This window comes from Elephantulus edwardii, unplaced genomic scaffold (assembly GCF_000299155.1).
Source record: "Elephantulus edwardii isolate Elephantulus edwardi_28Jun2011 unplaced genomic scaffold, EleEdw1.0 scaffold00014, whole genome shotgun sequence".
Lineage (NCBI taxonomy): Eukaryota > Metazoa > Chordata > Mammalia > Macroscelidea > Macroscelididae > Elephantulus > Elephantulus edwardii.
The window spans coordinates 411,752-431,532 of record NW_006399764.1 but is presented as its reverse complement, the minus strand read 5'-3'; the positions used below and the strand labels follow the sequence as shown (position 1 = coordinate 431,532).

The 19,781-nt window shown below is 41.9% G+C and overlaps 2 protein-coding genes across 3 annotated transcripts in view; both read right to left on the bottom strand.

Moving 5' to 3' along the window:
* Window positions 1-2,996: 2,996 nt before the first annotated feature.
* On the bottom strand, window positions 2,997-17,002 carry TOPORS (topoisomerase I binding, arginine/serine-rich, E3 ubiquitin protein ligase). 2 transcript variants are annotated; one of them, XM_006881252.1, is made up of 3 exons: window positions 16,920-17,002; window positions 15,175-15,369; window positions 2,997-6,743 (listed from the first exon to the last, which is right to left on the bottom strand). In XM_006881252.1, exons 1-3 carry the CDS (start codon window positions 16,920-16,922, stop codon window positions 3,828-3,830), a joined length of 3,114 nt encoding a protein of 1,037 aa, XP_006881314.1. In that variant the 5' UTR covers window positions 16,923-17,002; the 3' UTR covers window positions 2,997-3,827. The 2 variants fall into 2 exon arrangements, with proteins under 2 accessions (XP_006881314.1, XP_006881315.1); XM_006881253.1 differs by lacking the exon at window positions 15,175-15,369 and having other exon boundaries at window positions 3,003-6,743; window positions 16,920-16,999.
* A 1,533-nt stretch (window positions 17,003-18,535) lies between these two features.
* The window catches only part of NDUFB6 (NADH dehydrogenase (ubiquinone) 1 beta subcomplex, 6, 17kDa), a 16,205-nt gene continuing 14,959 nt past the window's right edge, over window positions 18,536-19,781 (bottom strand). The window contains exon 4 of the mRNA XM_006881251.1: window positions 18,536-18,604. Within this exon, the coding sequence (XP_006881313.1) occupies window positions 18,536-18,604 (69 nt within the window). The remainder of the gene's footprint in view (window positions 18,605-19,781) is intronic.

The following is a 19,781-nucleotide window of genomic DNA, read 5'->3' as shown; positions in this document are numbered from 1 at the left end:
TGTGTTTGGTTTACAGGTTTCTACGATATGAAGACACTACTAGGTAGCGGACAGGACAGCAAGGCCACACATTTCTGGGACCTCCCTAAATGACAGGTCCTCCACTGAGCAGGGCTTTGGGCAGTATACCTAGGTGTATATTTTGCTAGGAAGGAGAAACAGCCAAATGGACAATTAAATGAACCCAGTGTTTTCTACATGAAAGGAAATGATAGAGCTGTGCCTTTACATACATTTCTCACAGAACTATTAAGGCTAGTGGAGGATACAACTCATTGTGCTACTTTTAACAAAAATCTCAAAGAGATTCTATAGGTCAAAGTAGAACTACCCTGCTAGGTTTCCAAGGCAGTCACCACAGCAGACTTCCGACTCCTGTGTATGGTTGAGTCTGAACTTTTTGTTAGTAGCTATGTTTAAACCTCTACTACACTACAGCTCTATGCTGTGGAGTCAGAATGAACTCATAGCTGACCTGCCAGCAGGTCTCTGAGGCTGTTAAGCTGCAAATGACGGCAAAATGTGTTTCTAAGCATGGTCGTCAATTTAAAAGTGTGCAGCAACGAGTTAAATTGCATGGAGATGGCTCATTTTTCTCTCTTGGAGCCTGGTACGACTCAATCTTCCAAAGAGGCACTGCCTGTAATTTGAGTGCAACTCCCTGCATCATCATCAGCCAGAAATTCCAACGTGCTGCATTCGACTCGAATGGTAGCCTCTACGCAAAGTAGTGTTTGCCCGGGTTAGCAGTACAGCACTTACCAAAGCTTCTTAAAAGCACGTTTGAAAAACACAAAAACCAAACCCCCGATACCCAGTTGATTCTCACCACCACACTACAGGGTAGTGTCCAGTTCCCCCACAGGGCTTCCCAGTCTGCAAACCTTTACGGAAACAGCCTGCCTCATCTTGCTCCTGTAGGGCAACTAATAGGTCTGAACCACTGCGTCCCAATGTTTAACCCACCGCACCACTACCAAGATGGCATTCCATTTCCAGCAGGACAGCCCACACTGAAGGCTCTGAAGCATAACCTCCAGTTGTGTGCATGTACCGTCAAATCAGATCTGACTGGTACAGGAGGAGATTGCCCCTCCTTCCCCGGCAGAGCATCTGGTGGATTTGAACCGTGCACCTCTGGGACTGTAGTTGCAGCTTCTTGCCACTAGGCCACCTGAGCTCCCCTAACCTCCAGTTGTGGATAGAGCTAATGAAGCAAACTGAAGATAAGAACACAGCAGATTAAGTTGTTGGGTATGTTCAGAACAATGAATGAGAAGCTAGTGAGTATTTTTAGTAGTGACATGTGAGGGTTTCCCCTTTTCATTTTTCTGTACTCTCTAGACTGGGCAAACGGATGTGTGGATGGCAATAACAGGTCTAACTGTACAGTACAGGTGAGCCACCACACTTGCCTAGACTTGGCACTACAATAGTTAAAAAAACCACCCCAAAATTCCCAGTACTTGGTGATGGGGAGAGAAATCAAAGGATGACTTTACATGCCATCAAGTTAATGACTCATATTAAGTGCTGTTGAAACAACACACAGCAACCTTCTGCTCAAGCGATCTAAATCCTGTCCTAGTCAGTCATCCTCATCATGTGACATATTTGAGCCCACTGCTGCAGTCACTGTCGATCCAGCTCATTGACTTTTCCCTTTCACTGACCCTTCATTTTTCCAAGAATGATGTCCCTTTTCAAGGACTGGCCCCTCCTAATATGCCCAAAGTTGTGAGATGAAGTTATGTTGTCTACACCTCTACGCAGCACTCTAGCTGCACTGTCTCCAACACTGCAACTCAAGAGCATCAATAAGGTGGTATGGAAAAAAAAAAAAAATAAGGTGGTATGTTCCAAGTTGATGAGTCATCCCAACTCTGTGTAAGCAAACCAAAACCTTGCGCTCATCTGTACCCACCCACCTCCACTCTCTACCATACTCAGTGTCAAACGAGATCCTAGAAGGGCTTCCTCTTTTGATCTTTGACCTTTCCCAGCATTTTTCCAAGGTTTTCATTATTTCTGAGAACACAATGTAACAAACTAGGATATGGAATAAAATAGCATTACATTTTAATTTGAAATAAAACCTTACATTTAAATAAATTTTATGACTACCATCTCAATGTTCTCCTTGGAGGCTAGAATTTTGAAGCTCCATCTACTTTAGGCCTGTGGCCAGGAGAGACCAGTCCTTTGAGAAGGACATCATGTTTGGAAGAGCTCAGATGAGATTGATATAGTGACTGGGGCAACGGGCGTTGCTGTGCTGAAATTAGTGAGACTGGCTCAGGACAGGGCAGGCTTCCAAGCTGCTGTACATAGTGCCACTATGGGTCGCAGGTGATTCCATGGCACATAACAATATTTCCAAACAACTCAAAAAAGTTCTCAAAAGTCTTAGTTTTATCAATCAAGGGAAAAACCACTTGTGGTAATAGGGAATTTTAGTTACGTGGATACTTATGTACTTATGTCCCAAGCAGATGTTGGTAATAGTTATGGATTGAGGCCTGTTTATTCAGACTGTTCAATAGCTCTCCCTCAGGTTAAAACTGGGTTAGTAGCTTCTGAAGAAACCCAAAGCTGTCAGGAAATGTAGGGGGAAACATGTCCCTCAGGTCAAAAAGTTAACCCCTTAGCTCCTGGATTCCAAATCAACTATCACTTCCAACTTTAAGTCTTCCTTTAGTAGGTCTAGAACACTTCTAGCAAATACTCTCTCTGCAGAAAATGTAAATTTGTATGCTTGTGGCTACAGGAGTACTGTCTTCCCTATGCTGGCAAAAACTTGCCATTATAGCAGATATTCTTTTACATGATGACTAGTGGTAGTATGCAAATGCAAGGCAAATGGTCTTAAAATGAAGCTTGATAAAGACACAGGGCAAAACATAAGCAGCCACTCTGTGTAAAGGAACTACAGATATTAAACAAAACAATAAGTTTGTCTGTTCCTAAGCACCCTGAGTGTTGTCTACTTGTATTTGGCTGATGGAAAACAAACTACTACTCATTATCGAACTAAAGAACAATTATTAAAACTGTGTGGTTAAATGATCATCATCTGAAATTCAGTACTTAAGAGAGAATTATGAAATACTGATGTAGATTTTAAAAAAAATTTATCTTTATTAAGGTTATGGCTCCACTAAAGTATTTTCAAAACAAACAAAAGGAGAACTACATAGAAAAATCTTTATATTTTTAAAGTGTTGCTATTTTATTTATTCTTTCTGTAGCTGAATACACGTGTTTTACCGGCAGTCCAGATAAACAAGTATATAAAGGAAATGTTTTTCTTTTGGCAGATGTCAAGGTCAACTGTGCTGATTAAAATACCTCAATTTAACCTTTATGGTTTTGTTCCCATACAAATTTTTCTTTAATGAGAAAAATAAAGACTGTCCAGAGGGAGTCATTCCCCTAGCTTATAACACATTTCCAGAATAACTCTCAGGAAAAAAAAAAAATTCAAAAATACTTATTGACTACTTAAAAAATATGTCAATACCATATGGCTTTATGAAAGAACTTCAAAAATTTACATTTTTTTGTTTTTTTTTATTATTTAAAAAGGTGCCCAACTTTTAAATAAACGGCTAGCAGTATCATTTTCTTCACTTAAAAGTGCATATCTGAGGTTGGGACTTACATACCTTTCAAACAAATAAAATGCTTTATTACAAATTTTTAAAACAAAAAACACAAGAGTTTAAGAAATAAAAGTTCATATCAGGAGTCATCTTTTAATAGACTGCAGTAGATGACAGTGTTTCTTCATATACCATCAGGATTCTCAATGAGATGCTTTGGCAGCTTTAAGACATAGCAAGGTCTCTACCAAGAGACACTGACATTAATGATGTCCGTGGAGATGGCAATTGCCTTGATGGCTCAGTCTGAACAGAGATATTAATGGGCTGGTTTTCCAAGTCAGAGGCAAAAGTGGTCAGTGTTTGTTCAGCCGAAGATGCCTGGGGCAGAATATTATTTACACTTTTGTTGGCATTATCCAAGTTCTTAGTGAGTGTGGTAATGTCACATTCTTTGTCCAGGGAACCAAACTCATCTTCTATTGTAACTACATCTTTAGTTTCAAATGGGTCCAAGGAAGGAGCCAAAAATTCACTCTGTACAGGGTTCTGAGAAGCACTGTTGTCATATTCTGGATCTTCCTTCACCCTAGAATTTTTATCACTATCACTGTCAATGGTAATTATAACTGGTGAACGTGGTGCGTTATCTCCATGGTGTTTCTTATGCTTCTTCTTGTGTTTCTTCTTTTTCTTTCTGTGATGCCTGGTAGTATCAGACACTTTCCCTTCATACACTATCTCTACACTTAGGCTCCGGGTCCTCCTTTTTCTTCTTTTGTGTTTTGTCTCTCTGTCTGATGATCGACAGTCTGAAAAGCTGTCACTCTCATTTTTATAGTTTCCATCTAATTTTGATGAAGATTTTTGGTAATGACTGTCCTTTACTTTAGAAGCAAATTCACGGGATGGTTGAGCCATTTCATTAGTACCCTCCAAATGCCGTGTTTTGTATTTCCGTTTCCCTCCAGGCTTTTCACTCCTAATGCGATCTGTTCCTGTTGACGCAGTCCTTGATCGATTACTGGACAGGCTTCTTGATCGATGCCTTTCATAGTAGTAGTATTTCCTTTCACTGTGGTTGTTTTTTTTCCTACCATTTGTCCTTTCAGAAAAGGACTGCATTCTAAATTCTGGACTTGAAGATTGTCTAGAATAATGAGCTCTGGACAGAGTCCTCCTCCTGTAAGATGATTCATAACCATCCCTGTCTTTGTTTCTACTATAGTAAGTATATTCCCATTTATATCTGCTTCCATAATTATTCCTTAAATAATAGCGATCTCTGTTTCTGCTCCGTGATCTCCTTTTACCATGATCACTGCTACGAGATCTTGACCTGCTTGTGCTTTCACTACTAAGAGACAGAGTTTGGCTTCTTCTTGACCAACTGCTGTCTCTGGTTCTCGATCTCTTTCTGTCTCGTCTACCTCTGGGTCTGCTACTCTCTCTGCTTCGGGACTGCTTGCTTTTCATTCTCTTCTTACCATGATGCTTTCTACGAGTCTTCTGATCATGCCCACTTCTACTCTGGGAACATGAATCTGAACTTCTTGATCGCCCCCTCTTTCTGTGTTTATGGTTATGTGGGGAATCCACTCTGTCTCCTCTCATAGATGAGCTCAGGTCTCTGGGAGATGATGACGTGGACCGCTTCTCTTCTTTCTTTGATCTGATTCTGGTGCCAGAATCACAACGCCGTTTATGTATGGGCTCATCCTTCCCAAGGACTGAGTGTGGAGACGAACATCTACTAACATCACTATCACCAGAACTGTAAGAATGCTCTTGTTCTTGGGTTTTAACTGTCTCCATTTTCTCATATGAGCCAAACTCCTCAGAATCAGAAGTCAGTTCAACAAGTTCTGGGGTCCTCTCAGCTAGTGGCTTAACAAAGCCAACAATGACACAATTATCAGAAGAATCATCACTGTCATTATTTAAGTCCTCATTGGTTTGTGCCCCTTGTATCTGTGATGAGGTTCCTCCTGTTACAAGCTCTTCATCTGAACTGTCAGAAGTATTTAAAAGGGAAGACATGGCAGCATGTACCTGCTCTGAGCTTGAATATGATGGTCCTGGAGTTTCATCATCCCATGGTGCCTGACTAACAGTGGCTACATTAATATCAAGTTCTTGGGTTTCAGTCTCATCTGGAGATATAGTTATGACTGAAGAGTCAGAATGGCTGCCCTCTTCATATGAAGGAGCAGGACAATCATAATTAGCATGTTGGTCAAAGGCGGCCATATTAAAAGGAGACCTTGCAAAACTGATAAATTCATGTATGAAATGCTCAGTCCGATTAAGTAAAAATGGTCTTAAATCAGACACAAAGGCCTGACTTTCCAAGTCATAGCGAGTAACATTACTCATAATAATGTGCTGGACAATATTCACTAAAGAGCCATGAGCTCCAAAAAGAACTGTAAGTTCACGTTTTAACCAGGGGACTAATCTGTGAAGGCAAGCTGGATTTCTACGGAAAAACTCAGCTGAAATATCCCTGTAGCGACCACCGTCTTCAATATTTCTAACACGAGCACCAGCACGATAAAGAGTGCGTCTAAAATTAATAATATCCTGCTCCTGAATCTTCCGTAAAGATCTTTCATCTGTAGCAGCTGGCCTCCTTACTGCAATCTGTCTCATAAGTTGAGGAATTTCACCATCTCTAGTTCTCGATGAAAGGCCTAACCCTTCAAACAGTACTCCACTATCTGGTGGAGTTGCTGCTCTTCTGTTCATAGTACGACTAGGTGAATAAACAGAAGTATTGCGGTCCCTTGTCATAGTTGTACGGTAGCGAAATCGTCGAACATCAGAGGCGGTAAAATTATATAAAGGTCTTAGGACATATTCCTTGAAGTCATCTTCTGCTCTCACAGAATGGAAAATGGAATCAAAGGGTTGTTTACATAGTGGACATTCAGCTTTGTTTTTTGACCATTCTTGGACACAACGAAAACAGAACTTATGTAGGCAACGATCTAAGTAAGACACATTATCAAATCTATCCAAGCATATAGGACACTTAGAATCAGGAGATGCATCAGCTGGCACAGTCTGTTGCAATTTGCTAGTGCCAGCTTTAGGTGAAAAGTTGTCCATTTTAAAGTCCTTAGCAGATGACGCCATTATCTGTAAAAGGAAAAGAAACATATCAGTAACCCAATAAAGAATACTGTGATACCTACACTTCACAGAACTTGTGGTTATACAAATGGCCTCTAAATTTATGCTAAATACATAGGAAGCACTCATATACTATATCATTGTTTTAAAACAACAAATTTGGCGAACTCTGGTGACCTAGTGGCAAGAAGTTGCATTGCAATCCCAGAGATGTGTGGTTCGAATCCACCAGATGCTGTGCTGGAGAAGGAGGGACAATCTCCTCCAGTACCATTCAGATCCAATTTGACAGTACACACACACATATATAAAATAATAAAAATAAATAAAAAGAGCATATTTAAGAAATACTTCAAATATGTAAAAAAAGACAAAATATTCCAAGTATTCATGCACATATTGCTTAGATTTAACTAAAAACATTTTTCATGTTAATCCCAAATTTTAAAAATAGCTAAAATATTAAAAGATTTAATGTCTTACTATCCTATCTTTTCCTTAAGTGCTAGAAAAGAAAAAAATGCCAATAAGAAAAAGATACTGCCTTCAATTAGTACTATTCCTTATTTATGTTTTTTTATTTTTCACACACATTTCTAACAAAAAAGACTGCTAGAATCAAGATAGTGGCAGCAGACGAAACAGCTGGAGGAGCAGCAAGCTACATAGAAACGGGCCACCATGGCCCCCCACAGTCCTCAGTTTATCAATAATTGAACAATTAAAAACAGTTGATTACTGGTTTTCAACATAGATCAAGACTCAACATCAAGAGAACAAAGATTCCAAAACAAGAATGGGTGAGTTCCACGCCTCCCAGCCCCCTACTGCCGAGTTCCATGGGACCTCTGCAGCTGGACCCCTGGATCCCCTCACTTGGGAAGGGCAGTGGGCACCAGGCCCTGAAGCTGGTAGGACAGAGCATCCACACTGCCGCAGAATAACCTTATTCTAAAATAAATTCTCGGAACCAAGACGGTGGCTGTGAGAGACGTGGTGTGAGAAGCAGGAGGCCCGGCAAGCCACATTGAAATAATTAGGCCACATAACATATATATACCTAAACAGCCAAACAGATGACTGCTGGTCATCAATATGGACTGAGCCTCAACATCAAGAGGATAAAGATTCTTGAAAGAACAAGGGTGGTCCCACTTCTGCCAACTACCCGCCACTGAATCTGTGTTGTCGTGACCCCATGGGGCTGCCATGGCCAGAGTCCACAGTTCCCGTACCCTGGACTGGCAGCGGGCCCCACTGCTGGTGTGACAGAGCCCCTGCACAGCTGGCAGTGGCAGATGCCAACAGCTGTGGGCCCCTGGCACAGGTGGGGACAACGGATGGCGGTGGTGGTGACAGCGCCATGGAGGTGGGAGGTGAAGGACTTGATACGGGGAAAGCATCTCACTGTCAGTGAAGATTTCCTTGGATAGGTCAGAGAAGAAAAGATCATCACACAATGGATTGATAAGTGTCTGTAGCAATGGGCTCCAGTGTGTCTCAGATTGTGGGATGGCATAGGCTAGGGCAAGAACTAGATCTGTTGTTCAAAGAACTGCTGTGAGCCATAGAGAGATCTCCGTGGGCGAAGTGGATAGAAAGCTATGCTACCAAACCAAAGGATGGGATTTTAATCGGCGACCCTCAGGTCTGGTTTTGACTGTTTTTAGTCAAACACTTCTAAGTAGTACTATCACTGCTCTGTCAGAGTTAACTCATGGTTGCTTTGAGGCTAAACACTGTGACACTGAAGTGACAAGTGCAATAATGGTTACCTATGGTGGACACAGTGTGATGGAGCTCTCAGATTAAAACAAACTTGGAAGCAGGAGTGGCATCAACTTCCTAAACAGCCTGCCTCCAGAAACTATATGAAGTTAAAGAAAAAAAATGAAAGTTATACAAAATTTCAGGTCTTTCATTCGTAGGGTCACTATGAGCTGTCTATGACTCAATGACACTTAACAAAAGCAGACTTGATACGGCAGACCTCTTTAATACACCACATCTTTTGATTTCTTGACTACTGATGCCAATACCTGTTTAGACCTAGGGTTCACCAGTCTCAAAGCCCCTACTCCATTTGTAAAGTGGGAGGGTAGCGATGCCTACTTCAAATAGCAGTCTGACCACTTGGTGGAGGGGAGGGGGGCAATGGAGGCGGTACTGGAACCAGTGGTGCTGTCCCTGGCCATGGTCTTCAGTGAGGCGCAGGGACCAGACCTGGAGGGACCCTTTGGTGGGGGGATGTGCTGCCCAGCTCCCTGGCCCCCGGGGGTGTGCATCCTCCCAGCACCTGGGAGAACCACCTGGCCCCTAGGGAGAGCCTTCAGGTTGCTGGGGAGAATTGACTAGGGTATACAAGAATTTTATCTAAGCTATTTTCCTCCACCTCCATCCCCAGTACACCTATAAGTCACAACTCCAAAGCCCTTCTCTTTGTAATTCACAAGCTTTCTTTAGTTTTGCTCCATTTCCTATAGCTAACCTTAACACAGAGTTTTGCTCCAGACCTGAACCCAGTTTCAGAGACAAAAGGAAAAGATAACTGCCAGCTAAGGAAGCGAAGGAGCATGGAGCCTCAGGGTTCAACCAGCCATCGCCACTGGACCCTCCTTGGGAAACACTTTGCAGTCCAGAGGGCAGAAATGTCAGGAAAATATCTTCTAACTGAACAAGAAGGCATGCAGTGTCAACCTAGGACCACCAGTAAGGTGTTAAAGTGGGCTCCCCTTCTCCCTTCACATCAATGCCCCTGTTCAACATTAAGAAGCTGGAGAGTCTGCACCCCATTCCCAAATGAGAAACCCACAAGTGAATAAGACAATTTCTTTGTTTAAAAAAAAAAACACCTAAAAATTAATCACCTTTGGACTACGCTCACCATTACCCTATCTCTTCAGGTCCTCGTTGGATCTTTCCCATTTCCTCTGCCCACTCCCCATACCCACCAAACTGTGCAGCCCTGTGACTTCATCCCTGCCCATCCTCACTCTTCGGCTCCCATCCCTCACCTCTTGTGTCCCCATACATGTTTTTTCCAATTAAAAAAAATTTAAAAAGACTGCTAATTTGTTTTATATACGATAAATGCTGTGTGTGTGCACATACACGCATCTATTTAAAAAATGCTTTCAAAAGCTTTGGTTGAGATTTTATTTATGAAAGTTCATTAATTTAATGATGTGGTTTTGGTGAATTATTTTCATGCAAGCGAAGATTTAGTTGAGAACTATTGTTATGTGCCGTCGAGTCGCCTGCGACTCATAGCGACCCTATGTACAACAGCCCTAAACTCTGCTCTGTCCTGTGCCAATCGCACTGTCTCCCATACTCCCATCCCAATTATCCCAATCACTGAAATCAATCCACCTCATAGAGGGCCTTCTTCTCCTGCGCTGTCCCTCCACCCTCCCAAGCATGATGTCCCTCTCCAAAGACCGGTCTCTCCTCACAACATGTCCAAAGTATGTTAGACGGAGCCTCAGAATCCTTGCCTCCAAGGAGCCACCCGGTTTAACCCTTTCCAGGACAAATCTGTTTGTTTTCCTAGCAGTCCATGGTATTCTCAATACTCTTCTCCAGCACCACAGCTCAAAGGCATCAATTCTCCTTCTATCCTCCTTGGTCATTGTCCAACTCTCTGATGCATAACAGGTGATTGCGAAGACCATGGCCTGTATCAGATGCACCTTAGTCTCCAAAGAGACACCACTGCTCTTCAGCACTTAGTGTTAAAAAGAAGGTCGTGCCTATCTTAGAGTAAGTGCTATTATTACTACATCAATACTGCTAAAGCATTCTCATTAGTTTATCACTAATTCCTTAAGGTATTCCAAAGAAGCCATCTGCAGTTTTTTATTTAATAGAAAAGCCAAACTACTAACATCTTGGAAAACCCCACGGAGCAGTTCTCTCTATACACAAGGCTGACATGAATGGAAATAAGCATAACTGCAACCAACATTGATTTATTAAATAATTGTGTAGTGTTATAATTTCTCAACTCACTGCTGCTGAGTCAGAAATGACAGATATCTGACCCTCCAATGGGTTTCCTAAGACAGTAAATCAGATGGTAACAGACTATTCATCTCTTTCCCCCAGCGAGTTGATAGTGGATTCAAACCAGCAGAAGCGCAGCCTTTTAGACTGGCAAGGCAGCTCTCCCCACACTACTCCACCAAAGTGCCCCATCTTATCATCTAGTAGATATTAAGAGTTATCATCTCCTTTATGTTCTCTCAGCCTAAGATTCATCTTTCTACTGCTTTTCTATCACAAGAACTTCTATCACCAGGCAACTGCTGTCAAGTAAGGCAAACAATAGTACTGTTAGTTTCTAAACAATGAATATTTGGCCCTTATGAAATCTTAACTAAAAATTCACAAAAAAATCTGCTTGTGAAATAGGAATAATTCATCAAATATTTAAAATTAAATTTGTTCTTAAGGCATCTTTGCTTTTTAAAACCCTAACTTAATAATATTAGACAAATGTTTCTTCAAGGGTTAGAATATTTCAGATCATCTATATTACAGGTTTGAAATGGGGTGGGGGAATCTGGAAAACCAGCTGCTACTGTGTTGACTTCAACTCATGAGCTCCAAGTTCCTTTTTGGGAGCACATTACCAGAATTATAAACACTTATTTGGGTAAGTATACTTAAAACTCTGAAACCAAAATATATCCATTTCTTAACATTACTCCCTGCCTGACAATATTCTGTTCAGAGCATCCTTAAATATTGTAACTTGAGGCTTAAATTTGTTTCTTAGTTTCTTCAGCCTAAAAAATGCCAACAGCAAATATCAAGTATATTCAGTGTAAATTAAAAAAATGCTTCCAAAAAACAAAATTTGTGAATTTTAAGTTATTACACTTTTTCTGGTTTCTCTGAAATGTATTTTAGCATTTACCAAGTATTTGAGCTCACAGAATGAATTTACTGAAGGGAATGATTAAGTAGTAAACTTGAAGTTCTTATGAAAAAAAGGCTTAACTAAATATGGTTTTAAAAAAATGGAATCTTGGTCTTGCCTAGTTTTTGAAGTCTATTATTTTAGTGTGGGGATAAAGAATAACTGATGATGTTCATACTAGGCAAAAAGAACAGCAGAATTCTGTACTGTATTTCTACGCAATACTTGTAGCTATATGGAATGGTAATCATCAGAAATATCAAACAATAGCAATGCAAGTAAGGCCATCAAACAGATGGAAGTACTCCTTCAAAAACACAGCTGTTGTTGTAATATGCCCTAGAGTTGCAACCAACACACAGCTGACCCAGCAGCGGCTTTCTGGAGGCTGTAAATCACATGAGAGGAGACTGCTCAGCTTTCTCTCACAGAGTAGCTGGAGACATTCATGTCTGCCTTTGGGTTGGCAGTGCAACTCCTTACCCATTAGGCCACCAGAGCTTCCTGAAATATTACTAATGACTAAAATGAAAAAGTTTGTTAAAACACAAAGGAAGTAGTTACCTTATGATAGAGAATTCCTATCTTCCCAAGAGAAATGAAAATATGTCTACCCAAATATTCGTACATGAATGTTCATAGTAGCATTATTCATAATGGCGTCAAAACTGATGCAATCCAGATTTCCATTAACTGATGTAGTATGCCTACATGTTCCAGTTGGAACCAACCCACAGGTACTTTTCAAAGGCTATAAATTACACAGGAGAAGACTGCTCATTTTAAAAAAAATTTTTAAAAATTTATTATTTTGTGTGTGTGTACCATCAAATCGGATCTGACTGGTACAGGAGGAGACTGTCCCTTCTTTTCCAGCAGAGCAGCTGGTGGATTTGAACTGTGTGCCTCTGGGATTGCAGTGCAGCTTCTTGCCACTAGGCCACCAGAGCTCCCGAAGACTGCTCATTTTTATCTTACAGAGCAGTTGGTGGATTCAAACCACCTATCTTTCCTATGAAGCAGCTGATATAATTGAACCCCCATGAAATTGGCAGCTCAATTCCCTACACACCAGTCCACTAGAACTCCCTACAGCCACATAACCGAGTATTACCTGACAACAAATTCTGTAAGAATTTACTATTATAGATTTCTATAAAATTAAGGACTTTGTTCAATTAAAAAAAAAAGTCAAGGCATAAAACAGAAGACATAGTAAGGTCAGCAGATGTGAAGGAAAGGCAGACCTGCTGTGGGGTATTTCCAGAGTGTTAATGTGCAGGGTAATTTTCAGTTGGAATCCAATGTAACAGCAACAAATTAGGGTAGAACAACCTTTCTCACAGGCTTCTTCTGAAACCTGAATAAATAATAAAGCTGAAAGGTTGTTCTACCCTAACTTGTTGCTGTTACATTGGATTCCAACTGATAACTGCCCTGCAGTTAACAGTCTAGGAATACCTCACAGGGAAAAGAGTCATCCCTTTTCCTGACTAAATGTTCTAAATGGCCTCCAAAACTAAAAAATAGTTTACTATCTTTAGGCTAAATAAGACAAAACCTTTTCGCAAATCTTCCTATCCACACATTTGAACAAGGATAAAGAACATGTATCCAGGGAACAATGAAAAGGTATATATATTTAAAAAAACAAAACACTTGAACAGACAACAGCAACAAACAGTACTGCTGTGCAGAGGGAATTTTTTTAAAAAGATCACAGAAGTGTGTTCTGGTAGAGTAGTCTGTGTGGACTTGCACTGCTAACTCAAAAGACAAAGCCCTTCTGGAGGGACATTCACCAGTGGCTCTGCAGGAGAAAGATGAGCAATCTCCTTGTGTGATTTACAGCCTTAGAAAACTTACTAATAATTGAGTTTGAGGTTACTTAACATCCTGTGTAAAAACAAACAAAAAACCAAAAAAACCCAACAAACTTCTATGGCATTTTCTGGGTATCAATGATTATAACATTTAAATAGCTGATTACATCTGGAAAAGGGATGTTAATTCTAATGCAGAACTAGTGCTGAGAATCACCATCATTTACTCTTTATCTGACCTGGGGCATTTACGTAATCCCTCAAAATCTCAAATGTTCACAATTCTAAAATGGAGTTACTATGTCATTATGTGAGGAGAGGTATGCCATGCCAGTGCAGTATTAGGTGGACTACAAGAATGCAACACTCTTATGTAAGAATGAAGTTAGTTTTGCTAGTAGTGTCCATCACCTTATACATGAACTGATTTCAATGACAGGATCAAGATGATTGATTTCCTATCACAACTAAAAAATCTTCACACATAAATACCGTACTTACTATGTCTAGGCAAAGCTATAAAAGGTATCTCAAAGTATAAAATATAATCCTGGTCCTACGTCCTATGGCCATTAGGAGCCTCTGCAAACTGCAGCTTAGTTATCGCCTGCAAGGTGCAGACTCATATCTCCCCATCTCAGGATGGGTTAAAGACTTTGCTAAGCCCCAATCAGGGTGGCCCAGACCTGTACTTTTACCAAATGATGATACAGAAGTTCTAAGGTTCAAGGACCAGATCCACCTTTAATCCCAAATGGAAATGGAATTCAGTGCTCATTCCAGCCATCAACTGGTTAGAACTTCCTTGTCCATCCAGATAAGCATAATTGTTTTAGTCAACTCTATAGCTCTGCACTGATTTAAAAAAAATCTTCATATAGTAGCTTAAATCTTGGGTAGCTGTTTCTCTTGCAGATTACCACCATAACTGATTCACTTTGCTCTTAAACTGCTGCTTGCCTACGCAGGTACCCCTGCCAGCCCGTGAGGAAACCTGGACAGACTGGAGTCACAGGCGGGATGCACAACACTGAGCAGACAGCCCCAACCCGATGGTGAGAGCTGCTTCTCTGGGTGAGAGCAGCCGGGCCCAGGATCTAAGGTGCGCACTATGTGATTACATAAGCCATACCCCCTTGTCTTGGGGTCAGTGAGTGACTCATATCTGATAGGGTCAAAGTAATCCCATCATACTGTGGCACGGGATCACAGGGCTACTGAAGCAGGCTGTCCTGGCTCTCCCCAGCAGGGCAGCTGCTGGGTTCGAACCCCCGGCAGCCAGTCAACCACAGCACCAGGGGCTCCTGTATGTGATCACAATGAATGGTGACTGCCACTTCCCAGACAGGCTGAGAGAGGACACAGGGTACTTCGGCAAGGTCACACCCCTGTCAATGGCGATGCCACGATTCAGACCACAGAGGTTATTTTTTCCAGAGACCCAACTCTTTGCAGCCAGGCTCGGGGCCCCTCGGCTGACTCCCTTCTGTACAGCCTCACCCGCCCCCCGGCTTGAATCCACAGGTGCGCGGTACAGCCTGCAGCCCGCCCCCTGACACTGCCCCGCCGAGGCCCGGGCGGCCCCACAGGCCGAGACCACGGCCCCACGGTTCTGGTGTCCCTCCGGGAGGGGCCTCCGGCCTGCCCACCCCACCCGACCCCCGTCCCCATTGTTCCCGACCCCACTCACCTCAGAGGATGCTGGCGCAGGCCCCGTCAGGGGGTTTGTGGCCAGCTCCTGCCGGCCCAGTAATGTAGGTCGGTGACGGCACGATCCGCGAAGGCGTACCCTGCGACTTCTCCGCCTCCCCTCCGGCGCTGGATAAGGTGAGTGAGCTTCACCCTCCTCGCGAGACAGCGGAGACCCCGGCGGTGGCTGCGACCCCTATGACGTAAAGAGCTAGTCACCAATGGCAGCATAGAGGCGGGGCCAGCAAGTGAGGCTCCACCCCCCGGGCCCCAGGGCATCAAAACACAGTAACCGCCTCCCCAGCGCATGCGTATTAGAAGCCCCCTTCTCCTCCCCCGCCCCCCAACCTCCCCGCTCCAAGACTGAGCAATGTGAATACCCCTAACTTAGATCGCTCCCAGTCTCAACATTAATCCCTGGGGCGTACCTGCACCCTTGCACATAAACACATACCATTTACTCTAAATTACCAGACTGTATAATATTAGACAGTGGACTAAGCTGATCTCTAATAATCATTTAAACATTGCCAAAACTTTGGAGAGAAGTATGAAAATTACCTCCATTACGTAAGCTGTTAAATGAAGTTAGGAGACTTGCTCACCAGTTGCAGAGCTAAACAACAGATACAAATGAGACCCAAAGCCAGACGTCAGTATCCTATACACTTTTCCAAGAGCTACACCAGTTAGGGAGAGAAACAGCCAAGATCTATCAGAATAGACCCCAAAACAATGGTTTTGGTAGAGAGGTTTTTGGTTTGGTTTTTTTTTTTTCTTTCCTCAAAGAACTTTCTTCCGGGCCACTGGCCTACATTCGGATTCCCCTTTAATATGCGTTTTATTAATACGTGTTTTATAAAAGAGGAATGTCAGCCTACAGACCATGTCCAAATAATCACTCAGGCCTCAAATGTAATCTTCTCATTAGATAAATCAAGCACAACCAGTTGTACCATTCAACAAACACTTGTTGATTCAGAGAAAAAAAATTTGCTGCCCTCCCGCCAATTCTTATAACAGAGCTACTAAGTTTTTCTGAAAGAGCCTGTTCTTTCTTTGGTATATCTGAATTACTGACCTTTCAAATATCTGCCTGCCATGTTACTCACTACACCACAAAAGCTCATTTGATTATGTCAGATAACTATAATCAGATAAAACTTGCTGCGTAGTAATACCATTCACATTAACAAGCTATTGCGTTCACAGAGGCTGAACGTTTCTTCAAGGGCTCAGTTAACGGGTTCCCCACCTTAATTCAACAATGTTCTGTATTAGTGGGTAGTATCCTTGTTTATGTCACAGCTGAATATACACATGCGTTTATGTGACGAGACTGGGGAAGGGGCCTTTTTTCCCCCCTAGCTTTATAAACTGATGCAATATATAAACGGGCACTTATTTTTCAAAAAAGTTGTGAAATGCATTAATATTAGAACTTAATCGAAAGGAAAACTGGCTAGATAGGAATGCCTATCTTTTCAGGTTGCAAAAAGCAAATTTTAAACGCCTTTTCTCATTTCATTTCCTCCTTTCCAGGGTAGGTAAGCTAGGCCCCACCACGTGACCTCAACTTCAGCTAAGGGCGGAAGACGCCCACACGACCAATGGGAGAAGCTACTGGAGGCAAGTGGGTGGGCATTCCTGCCAGGCAGAAAGATGGCCGCTGTCACCCTGAAGCCACCGCCCCGGTGGGTACCCTAGTCCCGCAGTTTCAGTTCTCGCGGAACGCCACTTGCTTACCATGAAGCCAGTGAGCCGCCGCACCCAGGACAGGATTTACTCAACGGTAGGTCCCGGACCTGGCGGGGATCCACGGTGTCAACCGCTAAGGCTCCGGGGCAAGATGTCCTTCTTCAACAAACTCCAAACCCCATTTTAAGCATTTCGCACCCTCACCTCGACTCCACCCCTTCCTGGAGCATCTTCCGCTGCTTACGTAGCAGTTAGTTGGTGGGCGTTGTTGTCTCTAGCGCCTATCTTATTGGTCTGTGGTTCCAAATTCCCACCTTTGTAACAATACACTGCTAACTTTCTAAAGGGTAGGAGAGAAAAGTCACCCATCTTAATTTTTTTCTTTTCTTTTTTTTCTTCTAGTTGCTCTTTGCAATCGCATTACTCTCCTGGGGATATGTTATATATGCATCCACGGTGGCTGCCAGACGACAGCTGACGAAAGAATACCCAGACAGAATCTTCGAGATGGATGGAAATTTTTAATTGCTCTTAATTCTGATCTTTGTTTAGATTTTGGTGCCCTAGTGACTTTGTCCATACAAAGTTGCTGCTAACCCAGAAGCCTCTCTGGTGACGATTCCACCAGCAGCTCAAATGCGGAAAGACGGGTCCTATGCGTTTTACAGCCTTGGAAACCCGATGCAGGGTCAGCTCTGAGTCCATTCCAAGTTGATGGCAATGAGTTAGAGTGCGTTTAGATTTTAAAATAAAATCCATAATGTAAACTTTCCAAACTTATTTTTGTATAGCCTTTTTTATACTAACCACTTTGGCACATAACAATATACACGAATTTTCAAAAACATTTTAGCCCTATATTATGATAAAATTTTGATCAATCACCTCGATCTGTCAGCTTGAGTGGATCTAGATTTGAGTGTATCAAATCACAGATAAGACCCATATACTTCAGTCTAGAGTTTCTAAAATGCTGCTCTTAGAATTCTGGAAAGAATTGTTTAAAACCAAAGTTTGTGATATTTTTGTTCTTATATTTGTTTCCTGCAGTACTTTTGTATTCCCTCAGATCAGACTGCTGTGGTGAGGTGTCTTCAAGTCAAGTACAACTCATAGTGACCCTATGAGCAACAGCGACCTTATGAGCAACAGATCTGAATCCTGTCCGAGCTGCGCCATTCTCATGCTTTCTGATACATTTGAGCCCACTAATGCAGTCACAGTGTCAATATATCTCAATGGGAGGGTCTTCCTATCCTTTGCTGACCTTCTACACTTCCTTCTAAACATGATAGCGTTTTCCAAAGAATAGCCTCCTCTCCTAGTAACAAGGCCAAAGCATGAGACAAAGTTTTGCCATCCTTGACTAGAGATAAATACTGCAAAAAGAAAAACTGTCAGTGACTACTTTTCTACACTCCATTTTCCAATTCAAGAATGAGTTGAACAAGTAAGAAATAATTAAGTTTTGTATGTTCACTTTTTACCTTACTGTTACTTAAAATGTCTCAACTTACATAATGTTTTCAAAGAGATAAGACAGTACATTTCTGAGAGTAAACTCGTAAGTTTACTTTATTAAATAACTTTTCCAGAAAATATATTCATTAAGATGGTAATGCAGAGTTTATGGTTAATAAGCCACTGAAATATTTAAGCAATCTTCAATGATGTTGATCTGAAAAGTCTTTCATTGGAGGAATTACTTCTCCAGTCTCCAGAATCGTATCACCCTAGGAAAACAAAGATATGTTAGTAGAAAATTCTTGCAAAGTATATGCTGGTCATTCTTTACATAGACTCTAGTTCAGCAGCTCTGGCATTTATAAGAATGGATATGAGTTGTCTAAAAACAACCAGTATTCAAAGCCTTCAGATACAAATAAAAAGTTTCACTCAGAAGCAAACAACTAGAGGGGACATGAAAGTTTTCACCACTAGAAAAAGAATGATTTTTATTTTAATGACACAAAAAAGAGAAAAAAACTGCAGGAAAATTTTCAGTTCAACATAAGGAAGCAGTCAGTGTTATTTCCAGGAACTGATTTTAAGCAGCTGCCAATATTAATACTTGACTAAAATATTAGAGACATAATGTTTGTTGCTGTTGTTGTTAAGTGCCCTCGAGTCATAGATGACTCTCAGGGACCCTATGAACAAAAGACCTGAACAACTGTAGAAATTTCATCATTTCTCCAAGTTCATAGGGTTTTTGGAGGCAAGCTATTTGAGAAATGGAAGCCACTCCTGCTTCCAAGATTGTTTACGGGGAGCTCAATCAAACACTGTCCACCATACAACTAGTAAGAAATGTTACATGCCTTTTCAAACTTGGATCTGGTTGAAGGATCCCTGAAGGGTTTAGTGACAGTCAAGTCCGCTAGACTAGGACATTCTCCACAAACACCTGAGACCCTTAAAAACAGGGACCTTCAGTGGGTCTGGGTTGAAAACCACCTAGATCCAGTTCTAAGAGCTATTCCCAGTTCTAAGAGCTATTCCTTGTCAGCAATCTTCTGAATCTCTGACCCCTTAATGGGTTAAGTGTACCAGAGGAGTTCTTGCTAACAGAATCTCCTGGAATGCAGGGGAGGAGTGGGGTATGGAGGGGGTGTGTCTGTGTGTGGGGGGGTGTTACAAAAAAACTTAGCACTTCCCTTGACATCAGATTTACGTACCCATTTGCCTTTTTGGGATAAGATAAAAAACACAGAGCCTTGATTGTAGTTATATGCCTTCCAGTCACTTGCTACTCATAGCGACCCTATGTACAACAGCCCTAAACTCACTGTCTCCGACACATCCATCCCTACTACCCCACTCACTGAATCAATCTACCTCATAGAGGGCCTTCCTCTCCTGTGCTGTCCCTCCACCCTACCAAGCATGATATCCCTCTCCAAGGACCGG